Source organism: Corvus hawaiiensis, chromosome Z, assembly GCF_020740725.1.
Source record: "Corvus hawaiiensis isolate bCorHaw1 chromosome Z, bCorHaw1.pri.cur, whole genome shotgun sequence".
In the NCBI taxonomy this organism is placed as follows: Eukaryota; Metazoa; Chordata; class Aves; order Passeriformes; family Corvidae; genus Corvus; species Corvus hawaiiensis.
Window position 1 is genome coordinate 29,377,195 of NC_063255.1, and position 23,185 is coordinate 29,400,379.

General features: G+C 49.7%; 2 protein-coding genes across 3 annotated transcripts; both read left to right on the top strand.

Annotated features, from left to right (window-relative positions):
- Positions 1–1,284: 1,284 nt before the first annotated feature.
- Positions 1,285–6,199, top strand: SPINK4 (serine peptidase inhibitor Kazal type 4). 2 transcript variants are annotated; one of them, XM_048290525.1, is made up of 4 exons: positions 1,285–1,381; positions 4,855–4,889; positions 5,203–5,315; positions 6,027–6,199. In XM_048290525.1, exons 1-4 carry the CDS (start codon positions 1,357–1,359, stop codon positions 6,079–6,081), a joined length of 228 nt encoding a protein of 75 aa, XP_048146482.1. In that variant the 5' UTR covers positions 1,285–1,356; the 3' UTR covers positions 6,082–6,199. The 2 variants fall into 2 exon arrangements, with proteins under 2 accessions (XP_048146482.1, XP_048146481.1); XM_048290524.1 differs by lacking the exon at positions 1,285–1,381 and adding an exon at positions 3,298–3,851.
- Positions 6,200–13,194: 6,995 nt separating this feature from the next.
- On the top strand, positions 13,195–18,165 carry HEMGN (hemogen). The gene is made up of 4 exons (XM_048291780.1): positions 13,195–13,365; positions 15,689–15,782; positions 16,122–16,393; positions 17,555–18,165. Exons 1-4 carry the CDS (start codon positions 13,284–13,286, stop codon positions 17,662–17,664), a joined length of 558 nt encoding a protein of 185 aa, XP_048147737.1. The 5' UTR covers positions 13,195–13,283; the 3' UTR covers positions 17,665–18,165.
- Positions 18,166–23,185: the final 5,020 nt, after the last annotated feature.

Sequence of the window (23,185 nt, forward strand, 5' to 3'; positions counted from 1 at the left end):
TGCCCATCCTATATCTTGAAGCCTCCTACATCACCGTCGGGCTGGTGAAAGTGCAGGGAGAAAATGGCAGAGCCAGCTGGAGCTGCACAGCCAATATGAGGGAAAGCAGCCAACAGAAAACTTCCTGCCCCACCCACGGAAGAATTTCCCCTCCTCTTCTTCAAGGGGTGCAGTAGGCAGGACTTCCATTAGGGGCTGCAAGTTTGTGCTTGGCAGAAAGGCTTGAAAAAACAAAACTAGTTTGCAAGAGGTCATTTACCCTTTCTCATCTCTTAGTGTATCATTTTAATTTGCTTTGTGAAGGCAGTGGACTGTGAACACCACTGAGGAATGAGGTGAAGAAAGATCAAGCCTTATATCAGCCAACAGCTTTGCTACAGCACCACTGACCTTGGTGCCTCCAGTACAGAGGGGATGCAGACATTTCCTGCTACCCTCTGTCCAAGGAGAGTGATCTGGAGCACACCTGTCCCAGCAGCACAGCCCCAGCCTGTTGCTCCTGCACTACTGCTTTCATGACCAAAGAACCAGGCCATGCTTGGAACCAGAGGCACCAGAGGTGGCACCAGAGGCAGTACAATCAGCATTTGGATGTTTTTCTTGGTAGTAAAAACTTTGAAGAAGACTTTAAAGGCCAAAGATAGCCCTCATCTAGTGCTGTGAAGTGTGTTGATGTGCGAGCAGTTTGCAGGAGGGGGCTACCTGTGTCGTTCATGTTGTTGAGTGTTGGCTAGGACCAGATTTGCAAGATGTGACTCTAAGGACATATATCCATCTGTGCTGGAGACTGACAGCTGCTTGTGGCTGGTGGCAGGGCCCTTCAGGGCTCACCCAACAAACCTTGTGCACAGCAGGGCATGGTCAGGTACATGTCCCGCTGAGGATGGAGATGTCCCACCTCTCTGCTGGTTTGGGTTGTTCACCCTCTGGGGTAAGGCTTCTTTCCTGACTCCTGACCTGATCATCTCAAGGCTGCAGTTTGTGACAATTGCTTTTTATTCTGTCATCTGTCACCACCAAAAAGAGATTGGCTCCATCAGCTTCCCTTCCAGCAGTTGTAGGCTGCTATCAGATCCCCCTTGGCCTCCCTTGTACTAGACTAAACAAGCGTAACAGGACCCCATGTGCCTCAGGAACAACTGCTAATGCAGTTAAATATTTACTTTAGTTGAGGTATTTCCAAAGTGGAATAATAATGAAAGCCAAAGGTTATTGAACTGTGTAAACTCCGTGAAGAGGGAATATAAAACATGTGCACAGCTGCCTCAGCAGAGCAGAGGAATGATTCTGCAAGGGCAACCCTGAGCTGGTTATGTTCCCACTTCCCAAAACCTGGTCTCAGCCCTGCTGTGTTGCATGGATAGAGCTCCAACAGAAGGAGGTAAGCAGACCCCGTACCTCTCTGGCCACAGGGGATGCTCCAGCTGTCCCCTTTTGTCTCAGACAGACAGGGCCAAGGTGTACCTTCCTCTGGGAAAGAAATATCTCAAGCACAGTCATAGTCAGGTCCTCAGCAAGTGCAAATGTGAGAGCTCCATGCATCTGGAGCTCTCCCAGCCTGCTGGTGGGAGGGCACCTACCCCCTGCTCACCCCTTGTACACATGATACATCCCATCTGCTCCCCTGGGGAAGGTGACTCTCTGTCCCTTCTGGCCCAGACATTTCAGCAAGTCTGACCCAAAGGAGTTTTTAGTCAATATTGGTCTTACACTGACTTTATGACCAGTGGTCCTCTTTCCCATCTTTCACCCTTCACCAACTGATTTTGTTTCACCATAGGAAAGTGGGGACAGATGTAGAAAATTGAGCTTCTGAGAAAGAGCAGATAAGGATGCTCACACTGATATCAAGCATCCAGTCTTGCAGGCAAAGCATCTAGGATATTCTGGGGTCATGATGCTTGTTGAAAAGACACTGTTTCTTACCACTGAGGATCATCTCCAGCCTCTCTGTCACCTCCCTCCTCTGTGTGCCACCTCTGTGTGCCACCTCTGTGTATTTAATTTGGGTATCGATGCACACAGCCCCCTTCCAACACACTGAATCTTACAATAAAGATAATTTTGCTCTGTCAATCTCATCTGCAGCCAAAGTGGGGAGTGCAGTAAGGTATTAAACCGCCTCTGTCTATGTGGCTCCTCTGAGCATAGGCAGTGACTGCATCTGCAGCTCCCTGCTCCCAGGCAGCTGAATTTTGTGCCCTCCAGACCCTCTGCACCCCCAGCCTGTGCCATCCCACCCAGTGGCTGTGTGGGCTTGCTGCAGCATGGTGGCAGGCCTCCTGTTGTGTTTGGGATCCTGATCAGTGTATCAGGCACCTCAGTATCCACCTGGCTAGGTCTGGGATAATGCCACAGTGCCACCACCCAAATCAGCCTGAATTTCCTGGCTTTTCTGTCTAGTCTCACAACTCCAGTGGAGATACCTGTCATGTATGAAGAACAGCAGCTGCAAAGCTGAAGGGATGGTTTGGATGACATATATTCAGAAGTAGCTGGCTGGGGTAAGCAGAGAAGAGCAGCGTTCCCCAACCCTGATGTGTTGGTTTTGCATGGCCTGGTTTTTGGTAGCAGGGGGCCATGGAGGTGGCTTCTGTGAGAAGCTGCTGGAAGCTTTCACCATGTCTGGTAGAGCCAATCCCTGATGGCTCTGAAGATGGATGTGCTGCTGGCCAAGGCTGGGCCAATTAGAGATGATGGTAATGCCTCTGTGATAACAGATTTAAGAAGAAAATTAAAACAAGGGTGGGGGTGCAGTTCCACTAATTCCAGCCAGAGAAGAGGAGGAGGTGAGAACACGTGAGGGAAACAACATGGCAACACCAAGGTCAGTGGAGAAGGAGGGGCAGGAGGTGCTCCAGGAGCCAGAGCCGAGATTCCTCTGCAGGCTGTGGTGCAGACCATGGTGAAGCAGCTGTGCCCCTGCAGCCCACGGGTCCATGGAGGATGTAGAGATCCACCCGCAGCCCGTGGGGGAGGTGCCCACGCTGGAGCAGGTGGGTGCCTGGAGGAGGCTGTGATCCAGCGGGAGACCCGGTGGAGAGAGAGGGCCCTGCTTCCAGGCTGGAGCAGCCTGTCCTTGGAGGACTGCACCCCGTGGAAGAATGACCCACATCACAGCAGTCTTGGGAGGACTCCTGTTCATGAGATTGGAACCATGCTGGAGAAGTTCACAGAGAACTGTCTCAAGTGGGAAGGGACCCCACGGTCTCAGATCTCGGTGATGAACTGACCAAACCCCCATGCTCCGTCTCCCTGTGCTGTTGGTCAGAAGGAGGGAGGGGTTGGGGAAAAAGGTGTTTTTAAGAGTTTATTTTACTTCTCAGTATCCTCTTCTGATTTTGTTAGTAATAAACTCACTTTGTACCTCTAAGGTGAGCCTCTTTTGCCCTTGGAGTGTTTTCTCCCGGTCCTTATCTCAACTCATGAACCCTTTGTTAACTTTTTCTCTCCTCTGCCCAGCTGTGGCAGGGGAGGGTGAGTGAACAACTTCCATGGATGCCTGGTGTTTGGCCAGTGACAAACCATGACACCTGACTACAGTGCAAGGGATTGTAAAGCAGCCTCCAGTGCTGCCACCTGAAGCTGACAAGTGGAAAGCTTCAGGAGAAAGCTTATCTTATGCCTGAGAGTGCCTAAGTGATCCCTTTGGGTGTATGGTCCAGCTGCTCCCAGCACAGATCAAAACACTGCTTTTCCCAGTGTTCTTGAGATAAGGCTCTGCCCTCCCCTATAAAGGCAGGCACAAGCAGAGCGAGGTGCATGAACAAGTCTGCCTGAACTGACCATGCCTGCGAGGGAGCTGCTGCTGCTGCTGCTGGCGGCAATGGTGACTCTCATTGCTGCCAGAGGTAAATCTGCTCTGCTGCTGGAAGCTGGATCGTCGGTTGTGGGTTGGGAATGACAGAGGGGCAGTGGAAGGAGGGAAATGCACGATAGGGTAGAAAGACCCAGAAATTCTGGTTTGGAGAGGAGGTGAGGTGAGGGCAAACAAACAGTGGCAGCATGATGAGGAAGAAGGACTGGAGCAAACACATCGTGCCCTCCTTACTAGCAGTTTCTGGCAAAGGTTACAGGCTGGTTCATCAAATATATTGCACTTGGGAGAGTTCTGGAATCGGGGAGAGTCCACAATGTGAAGAGGAACCAGGCCCTGGGAGGACAGCATGTACACTGCTGTGGCAGCTGCTGTAGTTCCTGCCTCCAGGAAAACTGGCAAGTCTTTGCGAGAACACTGTGTGCTCAGCATATTTATGTAGGAAGCACCTGTTTGTAGGCACTGGAAAGCCATGGCTACCTACATGCAGGTAGTGGTGGTTCTGCAGCTGCCTGTGTGTGAGCCTTTGTGCTCCCAGGACGTTTGTGCACTGCACAGGTGGGCTGTGAACTGTTGCTACTGCTCTGCTTGCCTGAGAAAAAGGAGCCTGCCAAATGCTGCTCTGCCTAGAGGTGGCAGATGTCCAGCTGTGCAATATCACCAAGCCTCATCCTTCTGAGGATACCCCATGACTCATACTGCATTCCATGGTTTCCCATTTCCTGAGATGCATTGGATGCTCTGTGGAGCTTCTGACCCAGAGACTGGGGGAGAGGGTTGTTGGGAGAGGGTTTAGGGGGTGGGAACAGCCATTCACAGCTTTGTCCCAGCCAGCTCAGCTGTGGATGGAAGCTGTGTACTGTGCTGCTGGCAGGGAGGGTGGGAGTGGCATGCAGCAGCAAACTGATCCCCCCTCATGAAACCCACAGAGCTGATTCAGTCCTGAGTGTGCTCTGGATGTGATCCTCTGCCAATATCTCGTGCTTCTGCCATCAGGCACAGGTGTGCCACACTCATGGGTCTCTGCTCTGTTCCAGGGGCAGAGATGAATGAAGGGAGTGGCCTGAGAAGGGTAAGAGGTTTCTGGTTTTCCTTGCTCGTGGCTTGATATGGGTATGCCTGGTGTGCCTGGGAGAAACACTGTTCCCAGCAATCATCCCCAGCCTCCTGGGAACTGGTGGTCCAGCACCAAAGACACACCAAAGCCCAGGCCATGAATCCCACTGAGGGATTCAGCAGCTCCTGCTCCTCTATGGGCATGCTTCGCTCCATCTGAGACAGAGGGAACCAGGTTGCCAGTGGCACTTGCTCCTGCCTGAGTGTTCTGGGGAGACAAGATGGGTGCTGCTGGGACTGAAATGCATGCTGTGGTTTCTCCTTTCCAGCCGGTGTGTGAAGACCTGGTTCACCTGCAGGCCTGCCCCCTCCTGTACTTGCCCATTTGCGGGAGCGATGGGAATACCTATGCCAATGAATGCCAGCTCTGTGTGGAAAAAATGTAAGCTTATGCCCTCGGCAGAGACCTCCTGGGTCTAATTTTGGCTGTCTGAAACTGGGTACCTGTGAAGTACAGTCATTCAGGCTCCCCAGAGCCTGGGAAAAGCCATGAGCAGGCTGCACTTGCATGGCAAATAACACAAACCATGTGCTGGGCTGCAGCAGGGGAGGGATGACCAGCTTGTCAAGTGAAGCTGCAAGGAAGTGCAGAGGAGCTGCACCCAGCCAGTCTGAGGAAGGGAATGCCTGGGGGTATCCAGCAGCAGCCTGCAGTTGCAGATGGGATGGAGCCACAGTCTTCTTGGTGTGGGCAATACAACATGGGGCAACAGCAACATACAGCAGCCCCCAAGAGTGGAAATTTGACAGAGGCATCAGGTCAAAAGGGTGGTGCACCACAGAGGTGTAAGGGGGGTCTCCATTCTTGGAGGTGGTGGTTAGGGCTCAGATAGAGCCATGGCCACCATAACCTCACGCTAGGGACAGCCCTGCTGTGACCAGGTTGGGCTGCAGATGGACCACTGGTGCCACAGGCCCTGGGAGGGCACATCCATGAGCCAGGGTGTTACAGCCACCTCAGCTTTTTAGACAGGAAAATGAGCAGGTCAATTTTGTAATAGTCAGCTCCATTCCACTTGATGGAATGCAGCCAAAGTATGACTCACTGAGTTGTTTTTTTGATCTCTTACTCTTTTTTCCTATATTATTCTAGGAAAACCAGGCAAGACATCCGGATTTTGAAACACGGGGAGTGTCAAGATACCTGAGTTTTCTGATAGTTTTCCTGAGCCTAGAAACAGGTGATTAATTGATCCTGTATGCTCTGTGCTGATTGGACATTTATGCTACCTATGGTGAATAATAAAATGACATGCACGATCTTGATTTCAACAGCACTTTTTTTTATGCATGGCTGGGGGAAAACAGCATAAGCCAGTTCCCATCAAGGGCTACTAAAACTGTGCAGTCAAAACAGTGATTTCAAATCCACATAACAAACGAGGGTGCTCTGCATAGAGTACTATCTCACTCACACTCCTGTGAGAAAGACCATGGGGGAGTAGCAAGAAACACACAAGTCCTGGTGAAGAAGATGCTGAACAAGCACAGCTTTTTTCTGTAGGAGGCAATTTAGTGAAGGGAAAGTAAAGTTTCTCTGGCACGGGAGAAGATGAGTCCCTGGCTCCCTAGTAAACTGCTTCACTGCTACCAGAGCAGATATAAATTGAAAATAATAACATCTGCATTTCCCATATTAGGTGTTATTCTACTTTTTATCTAAGGCCCTTTAATACAGCAATCAGCTCAGATAACACATGGGAGCATAGAAAGAGCGTGAGCAGAGATGGTGAACACAGGGGATACCAGATGTCTGCTCCAGCACTTGAGAAAAACCTTAAGCTGAAGAATTTTCAGGTTGCTCCTGGTGTCAGGGCCATCTTTGAGATTGTGGCAGGACTCAGTTCCACCAAGGTAACAATGTCAGTGTGCATCAGCAGTCTTTGGTGCTTCCTCTGCTCTTTCATCTCCCACTTCTAGCACATAGACACAACTCACCTTTCACAAGGTATTTCACAAAATATCTGCAACAAGTCCATACAACTTGGGCATGCAAGGGCCCCCCTTTGCTCAGAGTGGCAGAGATCAGAGGGCACTGGCTGATGCAGGACTTGCCTCCGGAGTTCAGTTCAGTCTCACACCAGATCTTGCACTTGTATAGAATTACTGGCTGAGATTTCCGATCAGCTTTGAAGAATGCTTCAGGGTGAATTGAAACCTTCCAAGGATAGGTCTGTGCTCACCCTCAGGAGATCATGCTGCTCTGACCTGCTACTATATTAGTATCCTATACAGCTCTCATTTGCAGGCATCTGAGTAGGAGTCCAGGGTCCATCATGTGGTCAAGTGAGGTCCCTGAAGTCAGCGACCATCCTTGGAGACTGAGAGATGTGCCAGTATCATGACTATTGTGCTTGGTCATCTGGAATTTACCCTCTCACCCAGTTCTGCACCTTGCTGGAGCCACCAGGTGGGACACCCATAGCACCACAATACACAACAAAGCCACTGCTGACAGATTTAATGCTGCAGCTGGAAATAGTATTGAGGAGCATAAAACAGCTGTGCTCAGTCAGATGGATTGCATGCACTATTTTCTGTCCCAGAGGCAGCTGCTGTCATCAAAAGCTTTATTCTCCTTAGAGAGCTCTCTCCCAGGCTGAAAAGTCCTAGCCTAACTAGTTGCTCAGAGTTGTGCAGAGCTTTGATTTTCCCTGTTTTCCTTTCCTGGACCCTTTCCACTTCTGCAGAGGAGGGGACACCTGTCCACAGCTGCTGCTATTACACCACCTGCTCATTTGTCCCAGGGCTCTGCAAGCCTGTTTGTCCTCTTCCAGTCCCCAGACAGCATGGAAGAGGTGGTCTGGCTGTGTGCTACTCTCTGTGTTGCCAGTTCTTCTCTGCAGACCTTGTTGTCTCCCCTGCCACATCACAGGGAAGGGCTTTGGTAGGGTTATGAACCCCAAAACATATCCACGGTGAACAACACAAATGTATTGCTCACTTCTGTCCTGAGGTTTTCTGCTCCTGCTGCTGCCAACTCAGCCACAAGCAGGATTTATTTGGGCAGCTCTATCCCAGTTTTCTGCCACAGCTGAGGGGAAGGTTATGCCCAGCTTAGCACAGTGCATAACTGGGGTGCATTCTCCCCCGGAGTGGGCAAGTGTCACCAGCATCTCCTCCCCACTCCAGGGCTCGAGCTGCACCAGCAGAGTGGCTGCAGCCCAAGAGAGTGTATGCCCTGAGAGGCACAACTATTCATGTGCAGAGGCTAGGAAAAAACAACACAGACGATCCAGAAGCTCTTCTGAAGAGGGAAACCACATACCTCCAGCACAAAGTGGAGTGTTTATTCAGAAACTGCAGAACTAAAGCACAGTTTAATAGGCCAGACCTGCAAGGTCAGAGCATGGGCAGCCACAGGACAGGGTCAGTGTTGACTCTACACACAGCAAATTCAGAGATGCTCATCCTCCCCAGGGACTTGTGGATTTGGCTGTTTATTTCACATGGCTCAAAAGCAAGCGGCAGACCAAGGGAAGGGTGAAGGCAGTGACTGAACACCACCACAGACCTCAGGACCTGTGCAAGAGCAGCCAGGTGCAGAGAGCCTGACTGAAGCCCTGCAGATCTGTGTCTGGCAAGGTCAGGTGAGACTCAGGAAGCAGCTGGTGGACAGCAAGATGCCTCCAATGCCCTGATCTGTGCCAGAGAGTACGCACATGAATTTGCACTTTTGCATATGCTTTTCCTGTTCAATTTATCCATCTGTTTCTCATCTTTTCATGCTTCAGTCAAGGCGGGGAAAGAAAAGGATTATCTGCTTTCACAGGCACCATAGTTTGTCACACAGAGCAATGAGTAGTCCTGCTACCAGAGCAGTGTGTTGCAACCAGGGAAGTTTCCTCAAGTCAGTGGAAGGACAAGCCTGCAAGTTGCTTCTCTGTCACTGCCATGTGAGACAAGACTGGAAGAGGTGCCCTGACACCCTGTAAGAGTGGCAGCAGCGTAGCTCCCCCAGCTGCCCATGCTGAGCAGGGCTGCATCCATGACTGCAGGGAGGGATATGTAAGTCTCTGGATATTGCTTTGCAGTAGCCTTGCTGGATAGGAGGAACACATACCCTTGTTTTTGTTGAGGGTCCCTTTGACTTACACATAGATCCAAAGCCTGATGTTGTGTCTACAATGAAAGCAGTCCCACCAATGAGAGAATCCAGCCCTAGGAGTGTTTGTCCCTTGAACAAAACTTTCCCAGGATATTTATGTGTTAAAGCGTGTGGGGGCATGGTGAGATGTACCCAAGGTTGGTGATGTTCCCCTACCAAGCAGTTCCAGTGGCATTTGAGGAGTATGTGAAACTGGAGATGCTCAGGTTGCTGAACACTCAGCTGACACTTTCCAGGGCCTCACCTAGGAAACTGGATGCATCAGTGAAAATGGCCCAGGGCTAGCTGAACTGAAATGTGGAGAGAAAGGGGAGGGAAGCAGCACTTGGCACACTGTAAGGTGTCCAGCTACAACAGTTCATGTAGCCAAGACTGGCCAGGAAGTTTAACCTACTTGCACAAATTCCTCTGCAGCAAAGGGGGTGCAGATTTGGCCACATCTGCAGGGGAGCTCTGCTTGAAGAAGAGTTTGCTGCATTGCTGGTGCTTGTGGGACACAGTGTTCCTGGCACTGGGGGCGAGACTCTGACTCTCAGTCCCTCTGCTTCAGAGCATAGACAACTTGAAAGTAGGTGGTGGGGCCTGTAATTTCCATGTTGCTAACCATTACCAAAGTTTTCCTGGGGGATGCTGAAATCACTTCCTTGGCATTTAAAGTAATTTACACTCAAGAGACAAGTGTCTTACAGATATTTCCTTCCTGAGAGATGCAAGTGGAAGCTCTGTAAGATTTTAAAGTCCATCTATTCCATTAAACACCTCTAAAGAACCTGGGGGGCACAGTGACTCTTTCTTTTACAAATGCCCCCTTCAAGGTTGAAGACAGGAAATGGAGAAACATTCACAGTACCAGCTCTGCAGTGTCTTATGGCAATGTTTTGCTGAGTCAAGAGTCACTTATCAGCCGTCACCAGGCTTTGGGGTGACTGAGTAGATGGTAGGTGTGAGAAGCTGAGTTAGCCACAGCCTGAACATGCCCCCAGTTCCTGTGGAGCAACACACAGGAAACACACAGGGATTTCCACCCTTTTTTTCCATGTTTCATACCACCTGCAAGCAGCCCAGAATATAGAATCATAGAATCATTTAGGTTGGAAAAGGCCCTTAAGACCATGAAATCCATCCATTAACTGCCATGTCCAACAGGAAACCATGTCCCTGAGCACCATGTCAACACATCTTTTAAATACCTGCAGGAAGAGTGACTCCACCACTGCCCTGGGCAGCCTGACATCCAACCTAAACCTACCACAGAGCAATTTGAGGTCATTTCCTCTTGTTCTATTGCTTGTTACTTGGGAGAAGAGATGGACCCCCACCATCTACAATCTACTATCAGGCAGCTATAGAGAACAATAAGGTGTCCCCTCAGGTTCCTTTTCTTCAAGCTAAACACCCTCAGCTCCCTCAGTCAATCCTCATAGGACTTGTTTTCTAGACCCTTTGCCAGCTTCTTTGTTCTTCTTTGAACATGCTCTAAGCACCTCAGTTTCTCCACCTGGGATGGGGCAACTCTGAATGTGTGTATAGACTGGGGAAGGAGAGGCTGGAGAGCAGCACCACAGGAAGGAAGCTGGGGGTCCTGGTCAGTGGCAAGTTGAATGTGAGCCAGCAGTGCCCTGGCAGCCAGGAGGGCCACCCGTGCATCAGGCACAGCATTGCCAGGAGGGTAAGGGAGGGGATTGTCCTGCTCTGCACTGGGGTGGCCTCACCTCGAGTGCTGGGGGCAGTTCTGGGTGCCATAATATAAAAAAAGACATTGAGCTCTTAAAGAGTGTCCAAATGGGGGCAATGAAGATGGTGAAGGGCCTTGAAGGGAAGCCATATGAGGAACAGCTGAGGTCACTTGGTCTGTTCAGCCTGGAGAGGAGGAGACTGAGGCGAGACCTCATCGCAGTTACAACTTCCTTGTGAGGAGGAGGAGCAGACACTGATCTCTTCTCTGTGTTGACAGTGACAGGACTTGAGGAAACAGCATGAAGCTGAGTCAGGGGAGGTTTAGATTGGATATCAGGAAAAGGTTTTTCACCCAGAGGGTGTTTGGGCACTGGAACAGGCTCCCCAGGGAAGTGGTCACAGCACCAAGTATGTCAGAGTTCAAGAAGAATTTGGACAATGCTCTCAGGCACATGGTGTGATTTTGTGGTGTTCTGTGCAGGGACAGGAGTTGTACTCAATGATCCTGCTGTGTCCTTTCCAGCTCAGCATATTATGTGGTTTTGTGATAATTTGTGATAATGTGTTTTTTGCAATGAGGGACATAAAAACAAAAACAATGTTCAAGGTCTGATATATTTTTCCCCCTCCACAAGCAATGCCTTTTCACAGGAAAGTATCCTGCCAGGACACAGTTTTCAGATGTCTGCATGACCAGGGTGTCTCTAGGGCTGTGCAGAATCACACAGTGCTGGAACATGGACACCCTCACCAGCTTGGGACACCTTGCCTTCATTTGTGACTGAGCTACAAGAAACTATTCTGTGAATGACTTGGTAGCCACACATCTCTTTATGCCATCCATGTTCTTGGCCCACCCTCCCATATCAGAGCCTTCCCATATCTGCTCTGCTGCCACCACCCTGTTGCTTCTTTTGGGGCTGTTAGCCCTACCCCACCTCTCTGGAGGTACCATGTAATCTGCAGTGGACACAGGGCAGGAGTCCTAGAGCAAAGTGGTAACTCAGGGAGTAAGAAGAGTGGCAGCAGAGATGACCAGGGACCTCCAAGGTTACCTCTTAAGAAGTCCACATGCATGAAGTTTCAAGCTTTGGACCTTCCAGGGACCTAGAGAGAGATCCTGCTGAGAGCAAAGGATGTACACTAAAAATAAAAAAGACTGGCAAAGATTGGAGGCAGCCAGATCTGCTCATTCCTGAGGAGCTGCTGTGCCTCAGGGCAGGTCCTCAGACTGCTCAGGGAGGGGGGATCATCCCTGCCATGAAAGGCAATCAGGTCCCAGAGGACCTGGGGGTAGACACATTGTCAAGTTCTTCTACCAACCTTTGAACCACTTTTGAATTCATGGGGGGCAGGGAGGGAAGGGATTAGGGGCACTAGCACCTCACCAGTGCATAAGCAGTTGAGTGTCTCATGGAGAAAAGTGCTGGTAGCAGCTGAGTGCACTAGAAACTGGCTGAAGAGATGTCTCTGGTCCATCAGAGTTGTTATACACAATATAAGCTTGAGCTTTTCTGTGCTATTCTGGCATAAGAAACTATGAAGGCAGTTTTCAGGAGAGGCCAAGATTACTCCCTCATCCCATATGCACTGATCTAGGGCCCTGGCCATTCCCACAGAGCAAGGAACAGGCTCTCGGCATCAAAGCCATTGTACCAAGCAGCAGCTTCCCCTTTGCAGCAACACCAGCCCCACAGATGGTCCTGCGGAGGCTGCATGAGTCTGCAGGCTGGGCAGGGCTGGAGCTGCAAGGGGCCATCAGCAGCTAGGAACAGCCACTAAAGGAAGTCATCCTATGGGAGCAATTAGAACGGCTGGGTCTTCCCACTGGTTTTACTGGGGCTGCCCATTGCCAGCCTGCTGCACGAGTGAAGTGCTTTGTTCATAGTCCTGATCCACCAGGGACTGGACCAAAGAATCATTGGGAAGTCCTCAACATGCACAGATAGGCTCGTATGGATTTATTATTCTGTCGGGATCCCAGGAAAGTGGTGCAGCTCTTGGACAGGTAACATGACTTTGGCAGTCTCTGTCCTTAGAGTTTTCCAAAGAATATGACAACACAGCAGCCAGTCCTGCCATGAGGGAAGCTGGAGGATGTCCCTTCCCACCAGCACTGCTAGGATCCTATGCAAACACCTTCAGGCAGCATATGTCCCATTTCAGACCTCTCAAGGGGTCCTTAAGGACTAACAACACGTCCCTGCATCTCACTCTGGAAAGCAGCAGTGAGGCAGTGCCATGCAGCTTCTGTCCACTGCAAAGGAGAGATTTTGAGTCACAGTTTAGCAGCTGTGAGTGTAAATTTCCTATCTGAAGTGGAATTATTTACAGTATAAAAGCACTAACATGTTTTTCAATCCACACAGTAGATCCTGGACAGAGACTCGTACACCTTTGCACTCTGATAAGGAGAATATTATTACCCTCCTAGTGGCCTGGCCAGATAAGAGGTTTGGGGCGGGCAGTCTGCATTTTTTTCAAGCTCTCATTATGCTGCACCAGTATCTTCAGATGCTGTTTCCAGGGAACTAAGCTGCTTTCTAATTAAAACTGCAAAGAGCAATGGAGAGTTTAGGCAAAGACCATGCTTCTTCGGACTCTTCCCTGCCACCCTCTGCAGCCTGTGAGGAGTATGCTGTGCCAGGTAATGATGAGAACATTCCTAACTTGAGTTTTCGGAGAGAGGAGAGAATGATCTTTTTTACCAGTGTTTCTTAAAAAGAAATTAATAACTACTAGTTTATGTTTGGGGGTGGAGGATGCACATTTAACTGCGAATACATCTGTCTTTTTACATGTTATACTTCAGATCACAAAGGCAGAAGCACATATAAAGGTTTTTCAACTAAAGTCCTTCAGAGAGCATCAGTAGATTGTCTGCAGACTGGCAGTACTCTCATTGTTTTTATAATTTAAAATTTTTCTTTTCATTTCTGTTTCTTTGTGTCCTCTAGTAAATATTTTTTCATCAGGATGCATATGTTTTACTGTGATCTTTCCTGTTTAGTGCTGGCAGGTGACAGACAGCTTTGGAGCTGTTGTGGGAGTGCTTTCTCGGACCAGTTAGAAGCAAATGAGGGGTGTTTTCTTAGAATGGACTGGGAAGGAGACTGATTGCAAGCAGCTAAAATTGCTCTTACAGCTCACAAGACATTTTGAAAGGAAAACAAAATTACCTTGGCTGCAGACAGGATGTGCAAGGGGTAATGTACTTCAGCTTCAGCTGAACTGAAGCCCTGGGCAGATCCTGCTACTGCAACTTGTAACCTCATCTTCCCAGGGAGTTTACTGCCTTTTTCTATGTGGATGGCAGAGTCATCTCCTGCTGGCTGAGCCTTACTGTCTCTGTTACCGTTTCATGTCAGGGAACAACCTCCCATTTGTCCTGGAGTTATTCTCAACTTCCCTGGACAGGGTCCTGGGCAGTCTGATGTAATTTTAAAGTTGACTCTGCTTTGATGAGGACATTGGAACATAGACCAACACAAATGCTTTCCAAGCTAAATTTCTGTAACATTATTATTAATTATCACAAGTGTCTTGTACAAAAGTCTACTTTGGGTAGAGACTGGCTCCTGCTGTCAGTTTTGCATTGTCCTGTCCTGGACTACAATTTTTCTTGCACTTAATAAACACCTGGGATAAAAGAGCTATAATCCAAGCTCAGCCTCAGAAGTTTTTCTCACCTTGACACTTCTCCCATCTGATCAAGGGTACAACAAAATGACAATTTTTCACTGATTTCACTACTTTAGTGTAAGCTGAGGCTTTCTGTGAAAGGAGCTGGATCTGATTACATGTGGAAGGAGCAGATCATAGTTTTGCTTTTCCATTGTGTGGGTTTTGTTGAAACTATGAAAATCAGTTCTTTTGTGATCTCTTCAGTGTACATTTGGGAAGAATTCCCTCTCCCTCAAGGCCTCAGGGCAGTAGTGTTGCTCCTGAACAATACTCTTTGTCTCTCAGGATTGGGTCTCATGCTGCTTGATTTGAGAAATTTTTATTATCACAGCTTAGAGTCTAAGCTAGAAATCATCAGGGATTGCTGTCTTTTAGGACAAAGACATAGAGAAGTGAAGTTCAGACCATTTGCCAGGCTGGTCTTTGCCTGAGGAAGGCATTTGTGGCCCTTTGCAACCAGTGAAATGGGCTCTGCTTAACCTGGCCAAGGAAGGCATGTCAGAGGGTGACTGGGATCTGGGGAGTGCTCCTCTCTGCTGGTGGCGGTAGGCAACCTGCACATCCTGGCCAAATAATAAAGCCAGCGTTGGAGCTTTCTCACATCACTTAGTCTTTCTTCAGCCCTGCCATGGTCTTCCTCACAGCTTCAGACCAGCTTGAGGCTGTTTTTGTGGTGTTTGGGACCAATCTTCTCATCCCCAGAAGTGTGTATGAGCCCTGTCTTGGTCTCTGGTTGGATCACCATCCCCCCACAAAGTCTCAGCCTAATGCACATGAGCAACTTTGTGGGGTAAGGCTGTGCCCTCTGGCTCATTCTTGCCCCTACAGAGCTGTTCCTTTTGTTGAAGGACTGTCTGTTCTACAGGTCAAGGCTTTCTCCTTGGTTGCTAGATAAACATCTTAATTTTAGCAGTGGCCAGTTCCAGCTATCTGGGAAAAGGGGTAGCAATGGAGCAAACATGAAGAATTGTCTTGCGGGCTGTACTGATGTCTGACCAAAGGCATCAGGTCGGAGTAGGTTGGACATGGGTCCCCCCAGGGAACAGCAAGTGGAAATGTAGAGTAATTGTCAGGCTAGGAGCCTGGGAGTGTTGGGTGCTGTGTCATCAAATCCTACCCACTGAGGCTTCGCTGGAAGTACAGCCCTCAAGTAATTTCATATCAAGACCCTCTTTGTGACAAAAAAACCCCATGGCCTCTCGCATCAGTGCTCTAGCATCAGGCAGGGAGGGATCAGATTGTCCCTTGACCAGAATGTCATGTTAGCACTCGCTTTATCCTTGTAGATGTCATCATAACCCGTCGCTTGAGAGACCGAGAGTTGCTCAGGAAAAGAAAGGCGGAAGCCCTGGAGAAGGATTCAGCTCAGTGGGTTCTGAGGTAAAGCTTGCTTTTTCTGTCAAATTGCTTTTGTGATGCACTTAACCTGAGCCCAGGCATGGCCCAGCCCCTCCGTCTTTCACCCAAGGACAGAGCCATCAGTCTTCAGTGGGAAAGGTGACCTGCAGCCAGTAGCTGCTCAAGGTCTGTGCAGGCACTGGGGGGCAGAGATGGATGGGGGGGTGTAGCAAGCAAATTTCAACCATAGTGTGGAGCTGAGGGCTTGTTGCCCAAGCTCCTGCCCACGGGTGCAGCGGACCCAGAAAAGCAGCCTTAGGGCAGACGGGAAAGTCCTTTGTCCTATTCCCAAGTAATCATCCCTGTGAAATCCCCTGGCAGAGATTATAAGAGCAAACAGCAAAGGAGAGCCAGGAGAGCCAAAAGAGGACGGGGCCGTCAGACAGTGGTCAAGGCTGTCCTGGAGTCAGAGCCAGCAGTGGACGCCCAGCCTGACACACAGGAGAAGGCTGAGCCAGTGCCCTCTGAGCCAGCACTGCCTGAACCAGTGTATCAACAGCAGCCACCTATGCTGACCATCCCGAACATGGTCAGTGGGATGCAAGCAGTGGCAATGGATGGGGAGCTGCCATCCAGGAGCTTGGACCCTGCTGGTGAGTTGCCACAGAGCTGCTGGCCCCGTGGTGGCTCGGGGGGCAGTGCCATGCTGCCTCTCGAGGACTGTCAGCCAAGGGTGCCCACCTCATCAACAATGATCCCACAGCATCTCCCTGGCATGGGCCCCTACCCCACAAAACCTGGGTAGCTGAGAAAGGGTGGGGGGATGGTGGGACTGTGGGGACAGACAGCCCTCTCCAAGTCAAGGGGAGTGATAACAAGTCCACTATTATCAGTACAGTCACTGGGATGGGGTTGTGGACCTGGTCTTTAATAACTCCTTGTCCTAAGAACACTTCTGTGGCTCTGCCAAGAGCCATATTAGTGCAGAGGGATAGCTCTGTGAAGATCTCATCTCTGTGGAGAGATGTGGTTTTTTGAGGTCAGAGCTGGCTGGGGAGCCAAAGTCCAGACATGCTCTGTCCACAGTCCATCCAGTTTCAGGACTGACACTGGGTTGGTGGGAGAGCAAAATGGGCACTGGGGCAAGGGGTGGTGTCTGCAGGGAGCCACACCTTCAAAACCTGCCAGGACTGAGGCATGGAGGGCGCTAAGCTGATCTGAATGGCAGGCTGGTGTCTGGGCTCAGAAAATCCATTTACAGCTACTGCAGCAGGAGTTGCTCCCAGATCTGGCATGGGAAGAGTAGAGCACATTCACTTTAGCAGTCAGTGAGTCAAACATGCAGGTTGCTTCAAAACCAGGAAACCTTGGGATCTGCTTCAGAGGAGGTGAGAGTCCTCTGATGCTCAACTGCTGCATTTCCAGCAATGTCTGTGCAGTGGGGAAGAAAAGGCCTGTTGCTGCAAGACACGTGGTGCCCTCATGCCATGGAAAACAGCCATTCTGTGTCCTGGGCTCTGGGGCTGACTGGGGCACATCACACCAGTCCAGCTTCCAGCCCTGAAGTCTTGAAATGGGCAACCACCAGGGTTGGGGTTATTGCCTCTGGCTTTAAACCCAGCAGTGCTTTGCCTTCTCCAACTCCCCTCCACAGCTGGGACTGCTCTTGAAAAGCAGGAAATCCACTCAGGGCTACCTAACAGCTTCTCCAGGCAATTGCAGGAGACTGGCCACGGGGGCTTTAACACGGGACAGAGGGGTAATGCATGAGAGCCCCCCAGTATGAAATGATCTGTCTCTTACATGCCTTATAGGTGAAGAGGATGTGCTGAAACCAGCAGATACAGATATACTAGAAGAGTTGAATACTCCTCTGGAAAATGACCACCAGGATAACGAATTCAACATACATGTTCTGTATTAACTTTCTGATTGATTGGGGATATTTTTTTTATTTTGACTCCTGCCTCAAAAACTTGATAAGTATGGCACAGTGATTTTGAGCAGCTGCTTTCTTGGGAGTCATAAAGCCTACACCCTCCTTGTCACTCTGCTTTTCTATGCTTCTTCCAGGTTAGAGAGGCAGCCCCTAGGGCATTGCCTGTGGCTTATGAGCCACCTGCTCTCTCTGCAAACAGGCTGTTTTATTTGGGTCCATGGAAGACTTCACAGTGCTCTGCCACACTACAGTTCAAGAGTACAGTCCAGCATCCATCTGTGTTTCTAAAAGTAATTTCTTAGTTGTATAAATGTGAGTGGCATTGTAAAGCTGACACCCACTGTGAGTTTCAGCTGGCTGGAGCAGTCCAGCTTGGGCTTTTTACTGCACCCTATAAGCTCCAACACCTTTTGCACTATTATTTTTAGTCTGAAAGTTTTTCTCACAGCCTGTTTTCCTTTGCAATAAACATCTTGCTTTCCTAAAGCTGGAAATATCTTTTGTTTTTAGTTTCTGGGCAGCTTCCCTCTGACCTTGTAAGACAAACAAAAGATGGTTGAAAACAACTGAGTGCATTGGGCTGAAACTTGGCTGAATTATACACTTTTGTCAGGAAAATGCCATTTGGGGCAAAGACAGGAGACACTCTGCACTGTCAATGTGTTCCTGGCTCCCCAGTCTTCACACAGGATTTCTCCCAAAGCCAGGAGGTAATGGAGCACCCTGTCTCTGTCTCTCCACATTTTAGACCTTGTGGTCCTTGTTCCTGTGCGTAGCAAGGGAAGTGGCTCTATTACACTCCTGTAATATCCTGACACAGAGAATCCTTCTCCTCTTGAGGAGGAGTGGAGGTCATATTGTCATTATCTGACTTCCCAAGCACCTGTCTCCCAGAGCACAAGGCTGACTGGGCCCTGGGGGCACCCTTAATTTGGGGGATTTTTTTTGGCTCTGGACATGTTTCTGCTGCTGTCCCAGAGCCCTCCAGGCTCTGTGTCACAGCATGTGTGACATCTAACCGGTGACACCAGTAAAAGTCTCTCCAGTGACAGAATGGACACCCTTGACATCCCATCCCTGCTTTGGTCCCAGGAGTGCCACATGAGGGGCAAGTGCTTGCCAGCTCTTTCAGCTCACGCTGAAATCCTGGGGTGACCTCTACAGATAACACTGCCAGAATCTCTAAAGCACCTGGTGGGTGTCAAAGCAGAAAGCATTCAGCAGCAGCACACCAAAGCAAATGCAGCCCATTCCCCACGGGCAGCTCCTGGAGGGATGGGGTTCCCTACACAGGGATCCTGACACTGTTTTGGTCTCCACAGACAGATAAGTTAACACAAGGTTTTGCTCTCCCCTTGAGTCACTGATACCGGCAGCAGTTGAACAAGATCTCTCAGCTTCTGCCATGAACCACCCAAACCTCACCCATTGCCCCAGAAATCTAAGGTACAACACAAGGGCCTCGTGGAAGCCCTGCAGCATGGAAGGAGCCTCTATCTGGGCGGTTTGCTCCTAGACCAAGGCACTGGGGAAAGGCAGCTGAGGCTGCACTGGCCTGGTGGTCATGTTATGGTTGAGCATCATCACAACATGTGTGCAGGAGCCTGCCTGCAGGTGTGGTGCCCACACCATGATGCAGAAAGGCTGGGCTGTGGCTGCTGCCAGCCAGGCCAGGAGACCCTTCCACCTGGTGGAGCCCCACATGTGCCATAGCAGAGACCAGCAAGAGCCAGCGGCCCTTCCCAGCTCTCCAATCCTCTGTAGTGCTGACCGTGAGGGGGAATCAGCCATGCTGCCCACTCCACATCTGCAGACATTTACACTCGCCTGGCTTCCAGAGTCCTTTAGATTTTGGGGAGAAGAAACTTCTGGGGGGGCTTTAGACTGATCTTACAGCTCACATCAGTCAAGGAGGGCACAAAACAACCACTTTCCACCTTGTCCAGTGTGAACTGGAACTATAGGAGGTGGTGAGGGCCTGGCAGAGTGAGGTGTCCACAAACATGCGGTAACACTCACTCTTGAAACACACATGGGGAGCAGTGCTAATCCTTGCACTAAAAGGGCTAGGGGGGCTCCCTGCAGGCAGAGATGTGCAGGAACCAGAGCAAGCACCTCTGTCCGTCTCTGTGGAAATGCCTTTGGTGGCTAGGAAGTCCTGGAGACATCCCAGGTACCGCACACTCTTTCTTAAAGATGCTCTTACTCTAAGTGTCTTCTTTGTCAGACAGTAAGGAAGGTGTGTCTGCAAACAAATCTTATCGCAAACTAAAAAAGGGAAAGATAAAGCCCTCCTAATCAACACTTTAACTCACCATGCACTGCTTCCTTCTCTGTTGAGAGGACAGATAACAGAGCTCTTGCTTATACAGATGGGGTTCAGGTGTGAAGCTGGATGCATGGTGGTCCATGTGTATCCCTGAGGTAGCTGCCTGAATGGAGCTGGGGACAGGCCGGCAAGGGCAGCTGTATCTAGGATAGGGAGGCTGCTGTTTTGCAGGTGCAACAAATCACCTTCTCCCTCTCTTCCCTCCTTCCTGAGCCCAAGACGGATGTCTTTACCCAGGGCTCGACAGAGAGTCCAATAAAGTAAATTTTCACCCTCTGGGATGACAACCATGGTCTGAGTCTGACATGAAGGGGAAGTCAGAGACCTTTAACTGACTGCAGCCTTCTTACTGGCAAAGAGCAGGATACAGGTGCAGGGAAACAGCTTCTAAGCTATGGGGCCAGCACAGGGAGCCAGGTAAGTGCCTGACACAGTGATCCTTGCTGTGCTGTGAGGTGATAGGGCTGCCTGAGGCTCCTCCAGGATGCTCTGACCTGCTCCCTGAGGCATGCAGACCTAGGCATTTTGTGGTACACAATGGACACAACCACTGTGGTTGTCTCCTCACTGGTGGGATTCAGTGGGATATTGGTTAATGTCAACTGGGCTGGACTGAACACGTTCCTGTGAACTTTTCTCAGGGCCTCAGGTCCTGTCCCCCCATTCTGCAGAGCACAGGAAGCCATCCTGAGGGCTGACAGCCATGACATGACAGCTAAGGAGAGGAAACCTAACATCATATGCTGGAGAACCAGACTCTCTGCAGTCCATGCCAACTACCTTTCAATATTCTTTCAGGAAACATGCTTCCAGCTCTATGGGAGAAGGGAAGGTGTTTGGTTTGTGCACCCTGGCTTCCCACTTCTCAAATTACTATTATACAGGGTCCCCCACATTTGCTGAAAGTCAGGGGTGATCTATGGCAGGCTGTTGCTCATGGGTGATGTTTTGAACCAGAAAGATCTTCCCGTCCTTAGCAGAAGTGGTGGTAGCTAAGCCTCAGCAGAAAGAAGTGCGCAGGCAACTTAGAGCCAGAGGCCACTGCAAGTCACTGAAAACCATTCCACCCCATAAGTGCCCGGTCTTGCAGAGATAAGAAAAATTTGCTGATTAATTTACTAATATTGACTTTAAGCAGTAAATCCTGGAGATGGCAAACACCCACTCCCTCTTTGGCCACCACTTCCTGCTCAGAGCTTGTTAGCTCTGCTCCTTCCCATCCTGTGTTCACCATTTAAATAAATACCTCTGTAATGCTGCCAGGGCTGCCACAGACTGGAGCTGTGTGTCCAGCTGGGCTCATCAGTGCTCCACCACCTGGCTTGACTCTCCTGTTTCACCAGAAATCATACAACTGTAGAAAAAGTTAAGAGAGGAGAGATTTCTGGAGATCTTGAATCCATCCCCTGCTCAGAGCATGGCTAAATCTCACCAGACTGCTTTGGGCTTTCTCCAATCAAGTGTTCACCTTCTGCAAGACGTGAGATCGTCCCTCTCTTGTTCCCATCCAAGGGCTGCCCCACTTTTAAGGAAAGAATGTTTTTCCTTTATGTCCCACCAGTCTTTCCCTCAGCACAGCTTTAGTTCCTTGCCTCTTTCTCTTGTCTTGGTGCACTTCAGAGAAGACTCCAGCCCCATCTTCTCTGTAACCCTCTTTCAGACTGCAAGTTAGACTCCTTGCTCACCTACTCTCCCTGAGAACAGCCCTGATTCCTTCAGCCTGTCCTATGCACAGCTCCCTGCCTTGATATCTCAGCTGAGCTCCAATATAAGAATGACTTTCTTGCTCTGGGTTTCCCTAACTGGATCCAGTATTCCTGGTGTGGGCTCACATAAGGCAGGGGGAATGGCCACCGGCTGAAATTCAGTCCATCCAGATAGGCTTGGGGTGTTGAGCATGAACTGTGCCTGTGTCTCCTTCGGGCAGCCTGAGGTTTTCACTGACAGGACCCAGAAAATACAAAGAAACCAGGATAGAGCTTGTGTGGTAAACAGCGTGATCTGAACTTCGCAGCCTTAATAACGACGCTTTTATCAACTCTCTCCTCTACAGACCCTGGGAACTCAAGAAAGCACTAAATCGGAGCTTGGGTGCAGTATTCATCACATGCCCCTGGACAGGGCTGCTTGCTTGTCCGAACTCGGATCGCGGGCTGAAGGCGCAACTCCCGTGTGCGCCTTTGGAGCTCGGCGCTGCGCCCGGGGACAGGAGGAGCCTCCGTCCGCAGCGACCCGCTCCGGCCAGCGCGGCCGGCAGTGCTCCCTAGCGGCAGCACCCAATAGCTCGGGTTGGAAAGGACCTGAAAAGGTCCTCTCTTTCTTCCCTAGACCGCATTGTTCAGAGACCCGTCTAGCCTGGCTTTGAACACTTCCAGGGATGGGGCATCCAAAGCTTCTGTACGCAACCTGTGCCTGTGCCTCACCACCCTCACAGGAATTTCTTCCAATACCTGATCTAAAACTACCTTCCTTCACTCTGAAGTCATTGCCCCTTCATCCTAGCACATGGCTCTTGTCAAAAGTCCCTCTCCAGTTTCCCTGTAGGCCTCCTTTAGGTAGTGAAAGGTTGCTCTGAGGTCTCCCCAACCACCTAAGGTCTTCCTGGATTTGAGTTCCTGTTGTGGCAGAGAGTACTATATCTTATATTCACTGAAGCTGGAAGGCATGAAACCATTTTCCCTGGTTGCTTCAAGAGGGCTTTTCTTTTGCCTTTTCTCTAGAAGGGAAGGGTGGAGAAAACCTCCATGAAAACAAAAGAGAAAAGAAATTATCCAAGAAGGAAAATTTTTTTTTTTTAAAACAAATGTTTCTTGCATAAAGGTCAAAGCCCTGAATCATCCTCTGCTTCCTCCTTGAAAAAGCCACCAACATCAACAATAATACCCAGGCACAGCCTCTCACACCATGACAGGGTGGCACTTGTCACTTAGGCATTTATTCTGTGTGGCTTGAATTGTCTGTAACTCCAAGGTCCAAATCTATTGCAGTGGTCAGTCACTCATTGCTGCAGAAATGCAAGCCCACATTTACTCAAGTAAAGGCAATTTTAGAGAAAACAAGGAGAGCAAAAAAACAAAAAAAACCCCAAACCACTAAAACTATTTGGGACCCACTGAAAAAGAATACACATACAGAAATAAATTCAAATGTACCCAAAGACAGAGAAGGAAAAAAATC